We start from the raw sequence: 15,710 nt of genomic DNA, 5'->3' as shown, positions 1-15,710 counted from the left end.
TCACCGCCTCAGCTCCACCTCGGGTCACCAGGCATTAGATTCTCATATGCAGCCGCGGCCTAGGTCCCTCCACGCGCGGGTTTACAGTAGGGTCCTCTCCTATCTGAGAGGAGGCGGAGCTTGTGCAGTGATGCAAGCACTGGGGAGCGGCTGTAAATACGGATGAAGCTTCGCTCAGCTCCTGCTGTGCGGCCTGGTTCCTAACAGGCCACGGAACTGTACCCGGAACTGTACCGTCCGCGGCCCGGGGGTTGGGGACCACAGCAATAAGACGCTGGGTAAAGAAATCCAAGCCGACAGGTTTTTGGGTTCAAAGATGTTCTTCATTGTCTTCTGACCTGTGTTGTTTCTGATGAAAATCTGCCACTGTTATCTTTGTTACTCTCAAGGTAATGTGTGTTTCTCTGAGGCTGCTTTTAAGATACTTTCTTTGTCGCTGGTTGTCAGCAGTTTAATTAGGATGTGTCTTGACGTGGTTTCTTTAGTCTGCTTGAGGTTCACTGAACTTCTTGAGGCTGTGGGTTTATGTTTTTCATCAAATTTGGAAATATTGCAGCTATTCTTTCTTTAATATTCTCTTCTATCTTCCCCTCTCTCACCTCTCCTCCTGGGACTGCTTGATACTGTCCCGGGGGCCACTGGTGCTCTCCGCGAGGTCCTTCCCCACTCTTGCTCCTCTCCGCGCCTTCTTCACTGGGTGGTTTCTGTCACCGTCTTCAAATTCACTGATCTTCCCTGCAGTCTCACCTGCTGCTGTTTCCACCCAATGTATGGCTCACTCCACACACTGTTGTCTTCCGTCTCTGTGAGATCCATTTTGGTCTTTTTTATATTTTCCATTTCTGCCCTCATCATTGCCCTTTTTCTGTACTTTCTCGACTATGTGGAACACATCTGTAATAGCTGTTTAGAAACCTTTGTCTGCCAGCGCCATCGTCTCTTGCTTCTGGGTCTGTTCTGTTGATTTCTTTTCTCTCCAGACCACGAATCGTATTTTATGGCTTAGTCCCATGCTTGGCGGGGTGCCGAGTAGTGCAGACTTTGTTAGGTTTACTGCATTGCTTTAAATAATGTCGGATTTTGTTCTGATTCATGCTTGAGTTACTGGAGAATAGTTGTGTTCTTTCAAAGCTGACTTTTGTTGGGGTGGCCACGACCTTCATCTGGGGCTCCGTTAGCCCCACTGCTGAGGCAGTAGCACTCTCATGAGGCTTCTGTGCCGTGTCCCTTGCAGTGTAGGCCCTGCCATTCTGACTGGTGGGCTCATGCACTATTTCCTGTCCTTCGTGAATGTCAGGAATTGTCCCGCCTACTGATTCCTGGTGTTTCTTTCCTTAGCCTCGGGCAGTTTCTTCTCACCGTGTACAGACCGGGGCTCAGCTGAAGACTTAGGTGACCCCTACAGCTCTCTCGAACTTTCCCCCTCTGGGAAACTCCCTCCTCTCTGCCCTCGAAATTGCAGCTACCTTAACCGCCCTGGCCTCGTCTCGGACTCGGCGCAGCAGGCCTGCGCTTCTGCTTGGGCTTCCCCTCCGGCCGGGCAGTCAGGCGGGGCGGTCGTAGCGCCTTGTTTTTCTCTCAGGGATCACAGTCCTGCACTGCCTGTTGTCCAAAGTCTGAAGACTGTTGTTTATTATGTTTTGCCTGCTTTTTAGCTGCAGGGTAAATCTGGTCTCTGTAACCTACCTGGGTTGGAAGCAGAAGTCCACATTCTTCTTTATCCCTTTATTCTTAATCCAGGTCAGCAATTTATCCAATAAGATAATAGTTAAATTAGTTTTCAGTGAAAGAAATGAATTCTGGATTTTATGTATTTTTAAGTTACAGTGGGCAGACCGCCCTTAGAATCACACCGTGTCGTGTTTTCCTGCAGTGCGTGACAAGGGTGCCCCGTCCCCGAGCTGCTCTCTCTGCGCATTTGACGACACTCAAGCTCGTGTGCAGCAAAACAAGTGCCCCCTTTGTTCTTTGTTGCTTTTACCATAAAACATGCATTTATAATGACTTTATCATGAAATAAAATTTGTTTCAACAGTAGGATTTTTTTTTTGCTAGCAATTATAACCGTGTAAAACATTGAGCTGTCTTAGATTTTTTTTTCTGGAAGGAATAGGGTAAAAATAAGCATATATACACAGACATAAGCAAAAACTGTGGGCCAGAAAAGGAGTTAGATTATGACTAGCAAAGAAGTGTGTTCCCAGCCACGCCCTGCCTCCTGTCCCCCAGGGCTGGGGATGGCGAGAGGTTTCCACAGAGACCTTCCAGTGACCACCCCGGGGCTGGAGGCCTGGCTGTGTGTCCCTCGTCTGGCAGTGGCTGCCTCATTTCAGCCTCCGCGTGCTGCCTGCGTGCCGGTAATGTCTCTCTGTCCTTCAGCCGGTTACAGAAGGAAGAAGAGACACGAAGTGCGGAGATGGAGGAGCTGGTGGAGGAGCTGACGGTCCTACAAGTGCAGAGGAAGAGCCTGCTTTTAGAGAAGAACAATCTGACAGTGAAAATCAAAGCGCTGGAAGCTGAACTTGAAAGGGCCCAGAAAATAAATAGGTTTATATATTTTTTTCCCTTGTTTTTTTCCCCAACAGTTTAAAAAAAGACGACCAAAGGCTATTCCATTTCATTTCCTTCATCTCTTCTTTTCCTAACAGTGGCTATAACGTGGAAAAGGGTAATCGAAATTATTGGCTATCAGAACATAAGTGCAGTGTAAGCTTTTCTATCGACCAACTGGCATTTCTCAAGTCAATAGTTGAAATGTGGTCGATCGTCGTATGACGACCGTAAGGCTCGAAGTGCTGGAAGTTCTTTCCTAATCACTTCCCAGAATTCTACTATGGGATGACTAGATCTCTTTTTCAAAAGTGTCTTTTAGAACATGAGCCAAAAAGTTAACAGAACAATATTTAATTATCCTATTCATTGTTAGGCATTTTGTGACTCCTGTTAACTTGATTTGGAGTCAATACTTATGCTTGGTTTCAAATTAAATTCACTTACCTCTTCTCACCTTGAAACGTAATAGAAGATTTAGGTTGCTGAAGAATAACATTTAGACACTAACATACTTGCTGTTTTTGTAATACAGATATTCACTGTGATCTAGTCATGAGGCTAATAAGTTTTCTATTCCACCATTTGGGGCAACTCTAGGAGATCTCAAAAGAAAATTGATGTCCTCAAAAAGCAGGTGGAGAAAGCCATGGGGAACGAGATGTCTGCTCACCTGTACTTGGCGAACCTTGTTGGTCTGGCCGAGAACGTAACCCAGGAACGGGACAGTCTGATGCACTTGGTGAGTCTCCTGAAAGTTGCGTCAAGTAAACTGCAAGTTAATGTGCTAGCATGATTTCAAGAGAATTTCCTTTTGAAATGAGGTCTCACTATGCTGCCCAGGCTAGTCTCAAACTCCTGGGCTCAAGCGATCCTCTTGCCTTAGCCTCCCCAGTGGCTGGGCACGCCTAGCTAATTTTCCTATTTTCTGTAGAAATGGGGGCTCGCTCTTGGTCAGGCTAGTCTTGAACTCCTGGCCTCAAGCGATCTGCCTCAGCCTCCCCAAGTGATAGGATTATAGGCATGAGCCATTGCGCCTGGCCTATTGCTTGATATTTTATTATGGGAAAGAAAGAATGTATTTTAATTTTTCGATAAAACTGAGAGCCCATTTATTTTTTTCACCTTTCTCGTTAGGCTAAATGTTTAGAAAGTGAGAAGCATGGAGTTATCAACAAAATCATAAAAGGCAATATTCGCTTGGGAAGGTTGGAGGAAAAAGTTAAGGTAAGTGGTCACAGCCTCAGAGATTGCATTTTCCGATGGAAACAGCGTTAGTGGTGTAGATTTCTGTGTTTAAGAAAACGACACATTTTGCATGCATATGTCACTAATCATCCACAGAATAAAGCAGTGTAAGTTTGGCTGGCAGGAGTAGCACCTCTCAACGCATTCAATGAACCTTTATTCATCTGCACAATAAAATACTGTGTCGCTGTTTCTTAGGGGGAAAAAGGAAGCGATGGGAAAATCTCCAGGGCCCGTCCTTAGGTTAGCGTCCGGGCTTTCTCGCCACGCCCACGCCTGTTTGTCTGTGTTAGAGAGCAGCCTCGATCTGCTCCCTCTCTTGCTTCAATCCTGCTTGCACCTCCGGTGTCTCTGCCCACGGGAAGCCATTGTCATCCTACCTCCTCTCCTGCCCCAGACCACCCCTCGCTTCACCTCCCTGCAGGCTGAGTCCTGCCAGCCTGCAGCCAGGGCCCCCAGCCGCACTGGTTTCCGCCTGGAGGGGCAGGCAGGGTGGGGCTTGGGGCAGGGAGGTGACAGCAGGCTGGAGGCCCCGGGGGAGGGCGAGGAACTGGGGACCGTGGAGGGTAGGTGCTGTGAGGACACGCTGCTCCACGCATGTAGAACAAGACCCAGGACCTGTAGCCTCAGGTCTGTATGTGTAGAACCATAACTAAAGGGCCTTGGAGTGGAGAAGTAGATTGATGGGGTTTAACACGTTGGAAAATTCACAAACTAAGAAAAACTAAACACTGGCTGGCTCGTGTGCATGGTACTGTGTGAGGTTAATGGTGCATACATATGAGTAAATGCATGTTGTGAATTTGTTTTGTTTTAGGGAACGTAAGTTTTAGTCCTGAAGTATTTATTTTTTAAAAAGTTATAGGCAACAAAATTTAACTTAAAATTGTTCTGATCCAAATAGTGTCCTAATGCGTATTTTCCTGTATTTATCTGTGTTTCCTAGATATTTCTTAAGTAGTACAGGTATCAAGTTTTTGCAAGCTGCATTGCCTTGTAGGTCTTGATTTTCAGGTGGTGCAGGCAGCAATGCTGCCAGCGGTGTGATTTGGTGTCTTTTTCTTTTTTTTGAGTTGGAGTCTCGCTCTGTTGCCCGGGCTAGAGTGCCATGGCATCAGCCTAGCTCACAGCAACCTCAAACTCCTGGGCTTAAGCGATCCTCCTGCTTCAGCCTCCCGAGTAGCTGGGACTACAGGCATGTGCCACCATGCCCGGCTAATTTTTTTTCTATATATATTTTTTAGTTCAGCTAATTTTTTTCTATTTTTTTTTAGTAGAGACGGGGGTCTCGCTCTTGCTCAGGCCGGTCTCGAACTCCCGACCTTGAGCAATCCTCCTGCCTCGGCCTCCCAGGGTGCTAGGATTACAGGCGTGAGCCACTGCACCCGGCCCCGTGATCTGGTTTCTTAGCAGGGTCTGCTACATGCAGCGTCTGTGAGCACCGCAGTGTGGATTCTGGGCTACCCCGGGGAAGGCTGACTCACCCACCAGACCATCATCATCATCATTTATAATGGGCAGCGCTCTGTGGTCAGGGTACCCCTTCCCTCTGTGGACCAGAGCAGCTCCGCTCTTACTCTTAAATGTGGGCGTTTGGGCACGGCGTTCCCGAGGAAAGGGCTCCTTTGCTCGGGGAAGGTGCTGCACTCAGAACGCTTGAGGCATTTGTCTTGTGGCTGCCAGCGGTAGGAGTGACTTGCAGTGTCATCCAGTGTGTTCCGTGGTGGTGACATTTTATGTTATTTTATTTGTGGCATATAAAAACCCAGACATAATAAAAGTTAGAAATCGGTTTTATTACACTTAAAATTCTTTCCTCACCTTTTATGACCTTTATGAGCCAAACTTGCCCTCCCAGATCAGACTGGCCTGGGCCTTACTCGTGGGCCGTGGCGGTGCAGGCGGCGGGTGAGAACAGGGCCAGGAGGCGCCAGCCACCTGCAGGCGGGGTCCCCTGCTCACCCATCCCACCCCCTCCCCCAGGGATATAAGAAGAAGACAGCACTGAAGCTGGGTGACATCAGCCACCGTCTGGTGGAGCAACAGGAGGACTTTGCTGGCAGGACGGCCCAGTACCTGCAGGAGATGAGGCGCCTCCACCAGATGCTCAGGGACCAGCAGGACGGCCTGGACGAGGCGCTGCGGCAGAAGAGGTGGGGCCGCCCCAGCCCGCAGGACGCTGGCCTGCAGGATGCTTTGGGTTTTGAATGCTTGATGGGATTTTCTGGTAAAACCCTCTGGGCCTGTTTTGTTTGATTGTTTGATTTTGTGTTTACATTTTAGTTTTATCCGAAGTTAATATTGGTCTTGATTTTATTTGCTCTTTATTTTCTTTATTCTCTTTTTAAAAAATTTCTGTTTGAATCGGGCTTCCTCAGTCAGTCCGGTCCTCTAAACGACTTTCCCAGTTTTCTACTCTTTTATAGCTCTCTAATATTTTTCTTTCATTTCATTTTCTTGGGAGGTTTTATTGATCTTTGATGACATGTTTTATTTCTGCTACTGTTTCTTAATTTCTTAGAACGTTCAAGTCTCTGATCGTTCATTCCCTTCTTGTAGCGTGATAGTGACGCATTTGTGGTGCGGTATGTTCTCTGTGGATGGTGGCTCTAAGCTGTTATCTTAGTCACACCTGTGTCCTTCCGACGAGGTAGAGGCAGTATTGCAGTGCGCTGACAATGCAGGGGACTGTCGTGTGCTCTATGAAGGTGAACTTGGTCCTCTCACATTGTTTGGGTTTCACACTGCAGTCGGCCTTTTCACAATGGCGTGTTGTCTTGGATAGACTGGAATCTAAACCGACGCCTGCAGAAGACCCATAGTACTTCTTGAATGTAATGTTCTTCAAGTTACAGAACAATAAGCGCGTCTGATGCCGTGCAAAACGCACATGTCTTTGTTTCCCGTCAGCCGGATTCTTCTCGATGCCAGGCAAATGAACTCGTCCCTAACACGGGTTTCGTAGTCACAGAAGTCCCTACCACCACAACTGATGACTTTGTAAAAAGTTGGGCCAATACCAAGCTTCTTGCCAGATGGGAAGTTTAGGATTTCAATAATAAACTTTTTCACTTTCTCCTTTTTTTCATTTTTTGCCCTCTAATGGTTTGAAAGCTGTACATTCTGTTTCTCTTCTTTTAGTGATTACCCTTGACGTTTCACCATAGATATTTAACATTTTAAAAATCTAAGTTTGGCTGAGCACAGTGGCTCACCCTTGTAATCCCAGCACTTTGGGGAGGCCGAGATGGGAGATCGCTTGAAGCCAAGAGTTCGAGACCAGTATGGGTGACAGAATAAGACCCTCTCTCTAAGAAATAAAAAAAATCTAAATGTGGTCAGCATCTCTATATTTCTCTGTCCATGTGCAAGCTCTGTTTATATGGTGTTATTGTCTAGTGTCGCAACGTCTAGATATATATGAAAGTGGAAAACAAAGGTCTATTTTATATCATTAATTTTTAGCTCCAGAAGGTAAGTGTTGATTTTTGCTGGGTACAGAATTCTACCTTGATATAGTCATTTTCTCTCAGCGTATTTCATTCTCTTCTCGTTCCATTGTTGCTGTCGGAAGCCTTTTGGTATTTTTAAAAACAGGTGGTTCGTCTCTTCTCTTGCCTCTTTTAAGATTCCCTCTGTCTTTTGTATTGTGCAGTTTTGTTGTTATGTGCTTAACTAGGGGGTTCTTTTTTTTTTTTTTTTTTGAGACAGAGTCTCACTTTGTTGCCCAGGCTAGAGTGAGTGCCGTGGCGTCAGCCTAGCTCACAGCAACCTCAAACTCTTGGGCTCAAGCGATCCTCCTGCCTCAGCCTCCCGAGTAGCTGGGACTACAGGCATGCGCCACTATGCCCGGCTAATTTTTCTATATATATATTTTTAGTTGTCCATATAATTTCTTTCTATTTTTAGTAGAGACGGGGTCTCACTCTTGCTCAGGCTGGTCTCGAACTCCTGACCTTGAGCGATCCACCCGCCTCGGCCTCCCAGAGTGCTAGGATTACAGGCGTGAGCCACCGCGCCCGGCCTAGGGGGTCCTTTTAATTTATCTACTTGGTATAAATTAAACTCTGTATCTGTGATTTTATTTTATTGTCTTTCATTAGTTCTAGAAATTTCTCAGTCATTATCCCTTTTTTCATACCCCTCCTCATCATCTGTTAAAAACATAACTTTCCTCACATTCTTTCTAAATTTCCTTCTAGAACTCAGATTAATGAATGTTAGACTTTCTCATTGAATCTTCCACATGCCTTATCTTTCAAATTTCCCATTTCTTTATCTTTCTGGTCTATATTCTGAGTAATTTATTTTGCTCAGTATTCCTGTTTATTCTCACTTCATCTGTGTTTAGTTCTGTTTAATCCAGCCATTTAGTCTTATACTTTGTTTTTTTTTTTTTTTTTGAAACAGGGTCTCACTCTGTCACACAGGCTGGAGCACAGTGGCCTGATCACAGCTCACTGTAACCTTGAACTCCTCCTGGGCTCAAGCGATCCTCCCACCTCAGCCTCCTGAGTAGCCAAGAGGCTACTCAGTCATGTGTCATCATGCTCAGCTAATTTTTTTATTCTTTTGTAGATATAGAGTCTTGCTATGTTGCCCAGGCTGGTCTCAAACTCCTGGCCTCAAGCCATCCTCCTGTCTCAGCCTCCCAAAGTGCTAGAATTACAGGCATGAGCCCACTGCACACAGCTGAGTTTTTTATTTCAACAACTGTATATTTCATTTTCAGAAGTTCCTTTGGTTCTTTTGAAAATCTACCTAGTCATTTTTTAAAATAAGTTCTTGATCTTTGATTATTTTTAATACATCTTTTATTTCTTTTAATATTTTATTCACAATTGTATGATAATTCAAATATCTGAAATTTGGGGGTGCTTAGATCTAGTTTTGTTGACTTTTGTTCTGTGCAGCTATTTCCTTCTCTATACAATAATTTTTTACTGTTAACACATATTTGGTTGAATTTAATCAGTGGGATCCTTAGGGCCTGGGTTAAGGATGTTTTTCTCCAGAGAAGATTTGTATTTGTTTCTCTTTGGTACCAAAGAACATTTCTAACCTGGAGCCAAGTTAATTTTATTACTAATTTTTAAAATAGGTTATAGTAATTCTTTTTAAAAAATATAAGAAGACTTTAAAAAATATATCTATGATTCCATTACATTCAAAACAACTTAATATATTTTTCTTTTTCTCTTTTTACTTTCCATTCCATCTGTGAGGCAATTAATAAATTTTTATAAACTGCATTCTAGATAATTTCTTCTGCTCAATATTCCAGTTTACTAATTCTCTTTTCAGCTATGTCTATTGTACTATTTAACTCATTCTTTGAATTTTTTTTCCCTAATTGTCTCAAAAATGTCTCTCTCCTTTTTAAAAAAAATTTTTTTTCTAAGACGCGGGGTCTCGATATGTTGTTCAGGCTGGAGTGAAGTGGCTGTTCATAGGTGCAATCATAGTGTACTACAGCCTCAAACTCCTGTGCTCAAGTGATCCTCCCCCCTCAGCCTTCCCGGTAGCTGGGACTACAGGTGTGCACCACCACACCTGGCTTCTTTTAACTCTTGATTCACTCCAGGCAGGGCCTGAGGATGCCCATCCTAGGAAATAGTGTAGATTCAAACTCTAGATCCATTTGGAAACAGGCTGGGGGCTGCAGTCCGCCGGGAGACTCAGCCTTTCAGAGCAGGTTTCTTTTGAAGATATGCAGATTTTTCACCCACGCATCCTTTCTTTGAGAGTCCTTCACGTACCTCCACTTACCTGCCTGCGTCTGGGACACACCGTTCAGTGTTTCTAAGAAGAGAAACCTGGATATAAGTGGGCCCTGAGATTTTCTGTCACTCTTAATTTGCGTGGGCCCCAGACCTACTCCCTGTCCTATAACAATGTGCGTTTTTGGCGTTAGCTTTTGCCCTCAAAGAAATACCGTGATTTTGTTTGCCTACCTCTTCAGCTTCAGTTAGTCTTCAGTTTTTCCTACCCTTCGAGATTTCGTATTCTTCCTGTTGAGTTCAGCCATACATTTAAACATGTTTATTGTGATTTATCAGATACATGGGTGACTTATGCCAGAAAATAGAGGTCTGGGGATTTTTTAGACCTGGTCTAATTAAATTGTCTCCAACACTTAGTGGACATGGTGGGCCTGGGAAGGAAGCAGCTGTTCACGAGAAAAGTGACCCTGCACAAGCGAGCACGTCCCTGGCCTCGCTGACCTTCAGCGTCCTGCTCTTTAAACGGTGGTGCCACATCCACCTGCTAATCCAGTTTCTAACATTTTCCAGAACCATCTGGTAGTGTCTGTGAAGACGCTGGCCTCTCCAGCCCTGCCACCCTGGACGAGGCCTACACCCCCGGGCAGAGGTGCTGTGTTCTCCCCGCGTTCCCTCCCTATAGGGTGGTGGCTGGTGTCCTGGTCTGTTACCCCAATGGGCCACCGCCCTGTGAGGACGTGGATACCTTTGTCCCCCCTGCACCCTGCAGCACCCTCCTCTGGCACCTGGCACCGAGTCCTTGCTCGGGAAATGCTGCTTGGCTGCCCTCTCTGTTTCTCACGAGCTTCCTTCCCTCCGGGCACTCACCCTCCTGGCGCCCGGTCCAGGCCAGTCTCCTGCGTGTCGTCAGTTTTGACTCCCCCCCTCACCCCCAACTCGCTCTTTATGTCTGGGCCCATCAGTGGCTCTGTGGATGGTCCCTGATGTTGGCCGGGTCGCAGTGGGGACAGGCAGAGAGGACACAGGAGAGGCCTACAGGGCCCACGCTGTGTGGACACCCGCAGCCAGGCCAGTGTGCTCCGGCGTCCGACTGGCCTAGGTCAGCGGTGCGGTCGCTGTGTCTCGTTACTGTACGTGCGCTTGTTCGTTCTTTGGAGAGCAGAGGCTGTGTCACGGAAGCCAAAGTGAAGGAAAAGGCAGACTCAGAGGCGGAAGGCAGGAGATCCTTTTGCAGCCCGTGCCTTTGTGTTTCTTCCTGTTTCCAGGGCAGCTGGGCGTTTCATTCCACGTGGGAGTCTCTGCTTCAGAACCCAGACGCAATGGGCTGTCGTTCTCCGATGTTGGCATTCTTTCCCTTGAGTTCTTACTGTATAAGTATTTTTTAAATTGTGCTATTTTAAACTTTTCCTTTGCTTCGTTTATTGCTTTCAGAGAAATGGAAGGTGAACTTGAAGTTATTTGGGAGTCTGCCTCCAAGGAAAACCGAAGAATCCGAGAACTTCTGCGGGCCACACTGGCGAGGACAGGCATGTGGGACAGCACCAGAGCTTTGGAGGACCGCTGCTTCGACGGCGCCTCTCAGGGAGACCTGCTGGTTGGCTGTGACTTTAGCTACTGCGATGCAAAGCCTCCTGCCATCGCCTGCCACAGTGCGCAGGAGCCCGAGGAGAGGCCCCCGCAGCCCGAAAGGTCTGCCGTGCACAGGCGGGGGCCGGCCAGCCCCTTGCCCCCAGAGGAGAGCCAGCCGTGGCAGGAGGACGTGCAGAAGCCCGCCGAGCGCTGCAGGGCGGGGAGGAAATAAGCCGTCTCCGCATTTAATCCGCCTTTAACGTTTTGTTGCTGAAATATCTTCAGCCAGTGCGTGTTCTCTGGCCACATGGCCACTGAGACTAGCTTTGTGACCCGCATTGCTCAGGTTAGCACGTGACCTGCTGGCCTGTCTCCCGGCTCTCAGACGTGCAGCTGGGAAAGCAGCAGAGGGACGGGACAGGTGGGACAAACCCTGGTGCTGGTGTTAGATGGAAGGTCGCTGGGGGAACCCGTCGATGGTGGCAGCAGGACGATGGCTGTGTGCTAGCCCCAGGTGGTGGTTTCTTGTTTGGTAAAAACCAAGGTGCTGGCGCTCAGTAAGTTGCACAAAACCTGCTCTTCCCTCTGCCCTGACCCCTCTCTAGCCTCCTGGGGAGGTAATTTATTCTGGGGCCACAGCTCCCCGCCTCTGTGACGAGACCCTGGCTTGGAGCACCGAGGTGGAGCCCCTGCCTCACTGCCGCCACCCGGAGAGAGACCAGGGCCCGTGTTGTGTCCCCTCTGTGCCGTCTCAGGTAAATTAGCCCGGCCTCTCGGGACTGGTTACTGGGATTTCCCGGCATAAGTGCCAGATACCTACAGCCACGCCCTGGGTGTGCTGCAGGAGCTCAGGGACTTCGGGCTACAAGGTGTTAGAGCCGGTTCCCCTCGGCCCCAGGAACAGAGAAGCAGAGTCACTGAGGCTGCAAAAAGGCAAAGGAGTTTATTGGCTAGCCCGAGCTAGGGTCCAAATTCCAGAGCACCAACGCAGTGGCCTCTCCACGAACTAGGACCCCGCCCTGGGGTAAAGGTTAAGCTTTTATACTTCTCTGTATGCTAGTTTTCACACGACACGTTAGTCTGCACAGACATACTAGTCTGCACATCATCCTCCTTCAGTTTATTTGTTCTTTTTTTAGAAGTGGCTGATCGAGTTGGCTTTTGGTTTGTTGACTCTAAGCTTCGGGCTTTTCGCGCTGGCGCCAGTTGTAGTTAACGTCATCCAGGGGAAGAGGAGGGTCTCCGACGGGGGAGGGGGGCTGTTGTTGCACACCTTCCAGTTTTTGGTTACAAGCGATACCGGGAACACACGCCCTGCACAAGCCGTTCATGCGCTGATCATGTCTTGCTCTTCTTATCTACTTAATTGGTTGGAGGCTCCTGGACTCTCCAGCCCTTTATCAGGAAGTAACTTGCGGTTACCTCCCCGGGGCTTTGTTTTCCTTTTAGTGAAGCCTGCCAGGGCTCCACTTACGCTAAGCACCAAGCCAGCAAGCCATATATACAAAAGCAGAACTAGGCTTCTCACATCCAGGAAGCCTAGCCTATCATGGAGTTACCTTTGCTCTTATCCCTGTTTTTCATTCTGATTAACTATATTTATCAAACAACTAAAAGCAAGCATAGTCACAGAAGCGAATAGCATCAGTTAGAATCAAAGAGAGCACACATTTTCCTACTATCAATTCCTGTTCTTCAAAGGGACCCTAAAGTGTGGGAGGGAAGGGCTGGAACCCTGGAAACACACCCCTCCCAGAGCCCTCCCCGCCAGGGCTTGCGCCGTCTCGGGGGTGAGTCGGCCCCACCGCCGCTCCTCGGTCGCAGATGGAAGTTAGCACGTGATCTTCCATTGCTGGGTGCAAAGTTGAGACTGAAAATCCTAGTTCTTTTACATTTGTTTCCTTTACCGTCCTAAAGGGTTTGAGTTCTTTTACATTTTATTAAACTTGTTCAACATTTAAATTGTTCTGATTTAATTTTATTTTACAAGAGGTGGAAAGACCCAACAGAAGTTAAAACAGTGTCATCTCATGAGGAGGGGACCTAGCAAACGGCCTTCACGTTATTTCAAAGCTTTGTTATCACAGCTCTCCAGCGATCTGCAGACAGGCCGAAGGGTGGCAGCTGCCCAGCGAGCCTGGTGAGCAGGGGCCGGCTTGTCACTGGGGACATTGCCGTTGTCGTCATTACCTAGAGAACCAACCACTTTTGACATCCCTGTCTTGTTCTGCCTTTTACGAGAGCATTTTATTCCCTTGAGAAGTGAACATCCTTTCATTTCTGCTTTACGGTTCTCACACAGTGCAGATGTACTTTGCGAGTTCGGTGACCTGGAACGACACTGTGGCCAGGGCAGGGGGGGCGGGGCACAGGAGCTGAGTGTCCCGGCCGCAGGGGGGAGGGGAGGCGGCTGAGATGCGCAGAGAGCTCGCCAGGTTCCCAGAGAGGTCTAGAGGCCGTTAGGGGGCCGGTGGAGGGTTGGTGTGCCCCGGGCCTTGTAGAGAGGACGGGGTTCGGGAGCTGGGGAAGGGTGGCGAGGGCTCAGGCGAGCATTTCATCCTGCGGTTTCCAATCTGTTGGGCTCTTCCCTGGGCCCAGTGAGGCTTTCTGTGGCACTGGAAAGTTCCCGGTCAAGTTGCAGGTGACCAAAGTCAAACAGCTGTAAAACCTGACTCGGGGAGTCCCAGGAGCCCCGCTGGCTTTGGCGCTATTTGAAAGCAGCCCTGGGGAGTGGACCGCCGGAGCTGGCCGGGGCGCGGGCGCGCGGGTGTGTTTGTCGTGAGAGCTGGAGAGCGTCCTTAATGTACTTCTGACGCTGAGTTGTACACTCAAAAATGGCTAAAATGGTTAATGTTGTGTTAAAGGTACCTCACCTCAGTTAAGAGAGAAATTGCCAGACCTCTTTCCTAAGCGTTTAGGTCGTTTTACACCGACAAGCGCTGCGTGGGTTCCGGTTGCTCCCTGTCCTCACCAACACCTGGTGGTGTCAGCAAACGTTTTGAGAGGCAAGAGATTCAAGGAGAAGGGACCCTGGCATTTGGTTTCCGGAGCTCGGCTGGCACTGGGCCTGGACCCCTCACCCACCTGTACTGTCTGCAGGAGGGAAAGGTGCAGTCGCCAGCGTGGGGGGCTCAGGAGCACCCTCCCTGGGCCTGGGGGGGTGGCCCTTCCAGCAGGGAGGCCCTTCGCCTTTTGGGGTGGAGCTGAGCTGAACTCCGAATCCTCATGTGACGAGGAAACATCATCCACCCACGACATGGTGGCAGGACAGGGAGGGCCGGCGTGACCAGGCCCTTGGCGCCTCTCTGCTCCATCCCGGCTGGGCCGGTGTCAGCAGCTAAGGAGTAGCTGGCGGTTGGGAGGGGAACAGGGGAGTGTCGCGGCTGGTCTGGCCTCTGGGTTTTCTCGGGACCAAGAGTCCACGGCCCCCCAGACTCATTTCTCATGGTGGGGTGGAGTGTTGGAAGGGAAAAGGCGGTTCCCCAAGCTTACGTATCTGGCAGCGGCTGCTGGGCTGCTTGTGCAGCTACATGGTCTCCCAACAGCGGCACGAAGGTAGTTGGTGAGGACCCAGGCTGGGCCGACCGGTGGGCTTCAAAGGTAGGGAGTCCATGCGGCAGCTTCCTGGAGCTGGTCAGGACATCTGCTGCGGACGGCTGGGCTGGCACCTGCCCCCGTGCTGGGTGCTCTGTGCCCCGACCCCGGTTTTCCAATCCACGCATGAGAGCACTCGGAAAAGGGGGTAGAGACGAGAGAGTAGGCGCACCGGCAGCCACGGAGGTGAGAGCACCTGCCACCTTGGGGCCATCAGCAGCACCCGTGCTGCGCCTGTTCAGGAGGGGCCTGGGTATTTCACTGAAGAATAAGTCTTTGAAAATGAAGGGCTGGCCGGGCGCGGTGGCTCACGCCTGTAATCCTAGCACTCTGGGAGGCTGAGGCGGGCGGATTGTTTGAGCTCAGGAGTTCGAGACCAGCCTGAGCAAGAGCAAGACCCCTGTCTCTACTAAAAAATAGAAAGAAATTATATGGACAGCTAAAAATATATATAGAAAAATTAGCCGGGCATGGTGGCACATGCCTGTAGTCCCAGCTACTCGGGAGGCTGAGGCAGGAGGATCGCTTGAGCCCAGGAGTTTGAGGTTACTGTGAGCTAGGCTGATGCCACAGCACTCTAGCTGGGGCAACAGAGTGAGACTCTGTCTCAAAAAAAAAAAAAAAAAGAAAGAAAAGAAAAAGAATAGAAAATGAAGGGCCCATGTGTAGTGTGTGGAGCACACGGTTGGGTTGCAACAGAAACTACAGAAATGTTAAGGGAAAGAAGGAAATATTTTGGAATTGTACACTGGGTGGCTCCCACCTATTTAATTTTTTTAGAGATGCAATCTTGCTATATTGCTTAGGCTGGACTTGAATCCTGGGCTCAAGCGATTCTCCCGCCTCAGCCTCCCAAGCAGCTGGGACCACAGGCACATGCCACCACACCCAGCTTACCCACCATGTTTTGAGAAGGACAGAAACCAGGATAGCTTGGGGGTCTCAGGAGGTGGACATCGTCAGCCTTCCCTGCACTTCCCCACTCAGGATACAAATCCTGGGAAAGAGTGGCCTCTTGCCTGAGCA

The 15,710-nt window shown here is 48.9% G+C and overlaps 1 protein-coding gene across 1 annotated transcript in view; it reads left to right on the top strand.

Moving 5' to 3' along the window:
* The window catches only part of CEP89 (centrosomal protein 89), a 53,571-nt gene extending 41,371 nt beyond the window's left edge, over positions 1-12,200 (top strand). Inside the window, exons 15-19 of the mRNA XM_069457217.1 lie at positions 2,380-2,547; positions 3,151-3,292; positions 3,688-3,777; positions 5,782-5,951; positions 10,953-12,200. Of these exons, the coding sequence (XP_069313318.1) occupies positions 2,380-2,547; positions 3,151-3,292; positions 3,688-3,777; positions 5,782-5,951; positions 10,953-11,322 (940 nt within the window). The 3' untranslated portion in view covers positions 11,323-12,200. The remainder of the gene's footprint in view (positions 1-2,379; positions 2,548-3,150; positions 3,293-3,687; positions 3,778-5,781; positions 5,952-10,952) is intronic.
* The last annotated feature ends 3,510 nt before the right edge of the window (positions 12,201-15,710 follow it).

Source organism: Eulemur rufifrons, chromosome 24 (genome assembly GCF_041146395.1).
Source record: "Eulemur rufifrons isolate Redbay chromosome 24, OSU_ERuf_1, whole genome shotgun sequence".
Lineage (NCBI taxonomy): Eukaryota > Metazoa > Chordata > Mammalia > Primates > Lemuridae > Eulemur > Eulemur rufifrons.
The sequence above is the reverse complement of the archived record's forward strand: the minus strand, read 5'-3'. Positions and strand labels throughout refer to the sequence as shown.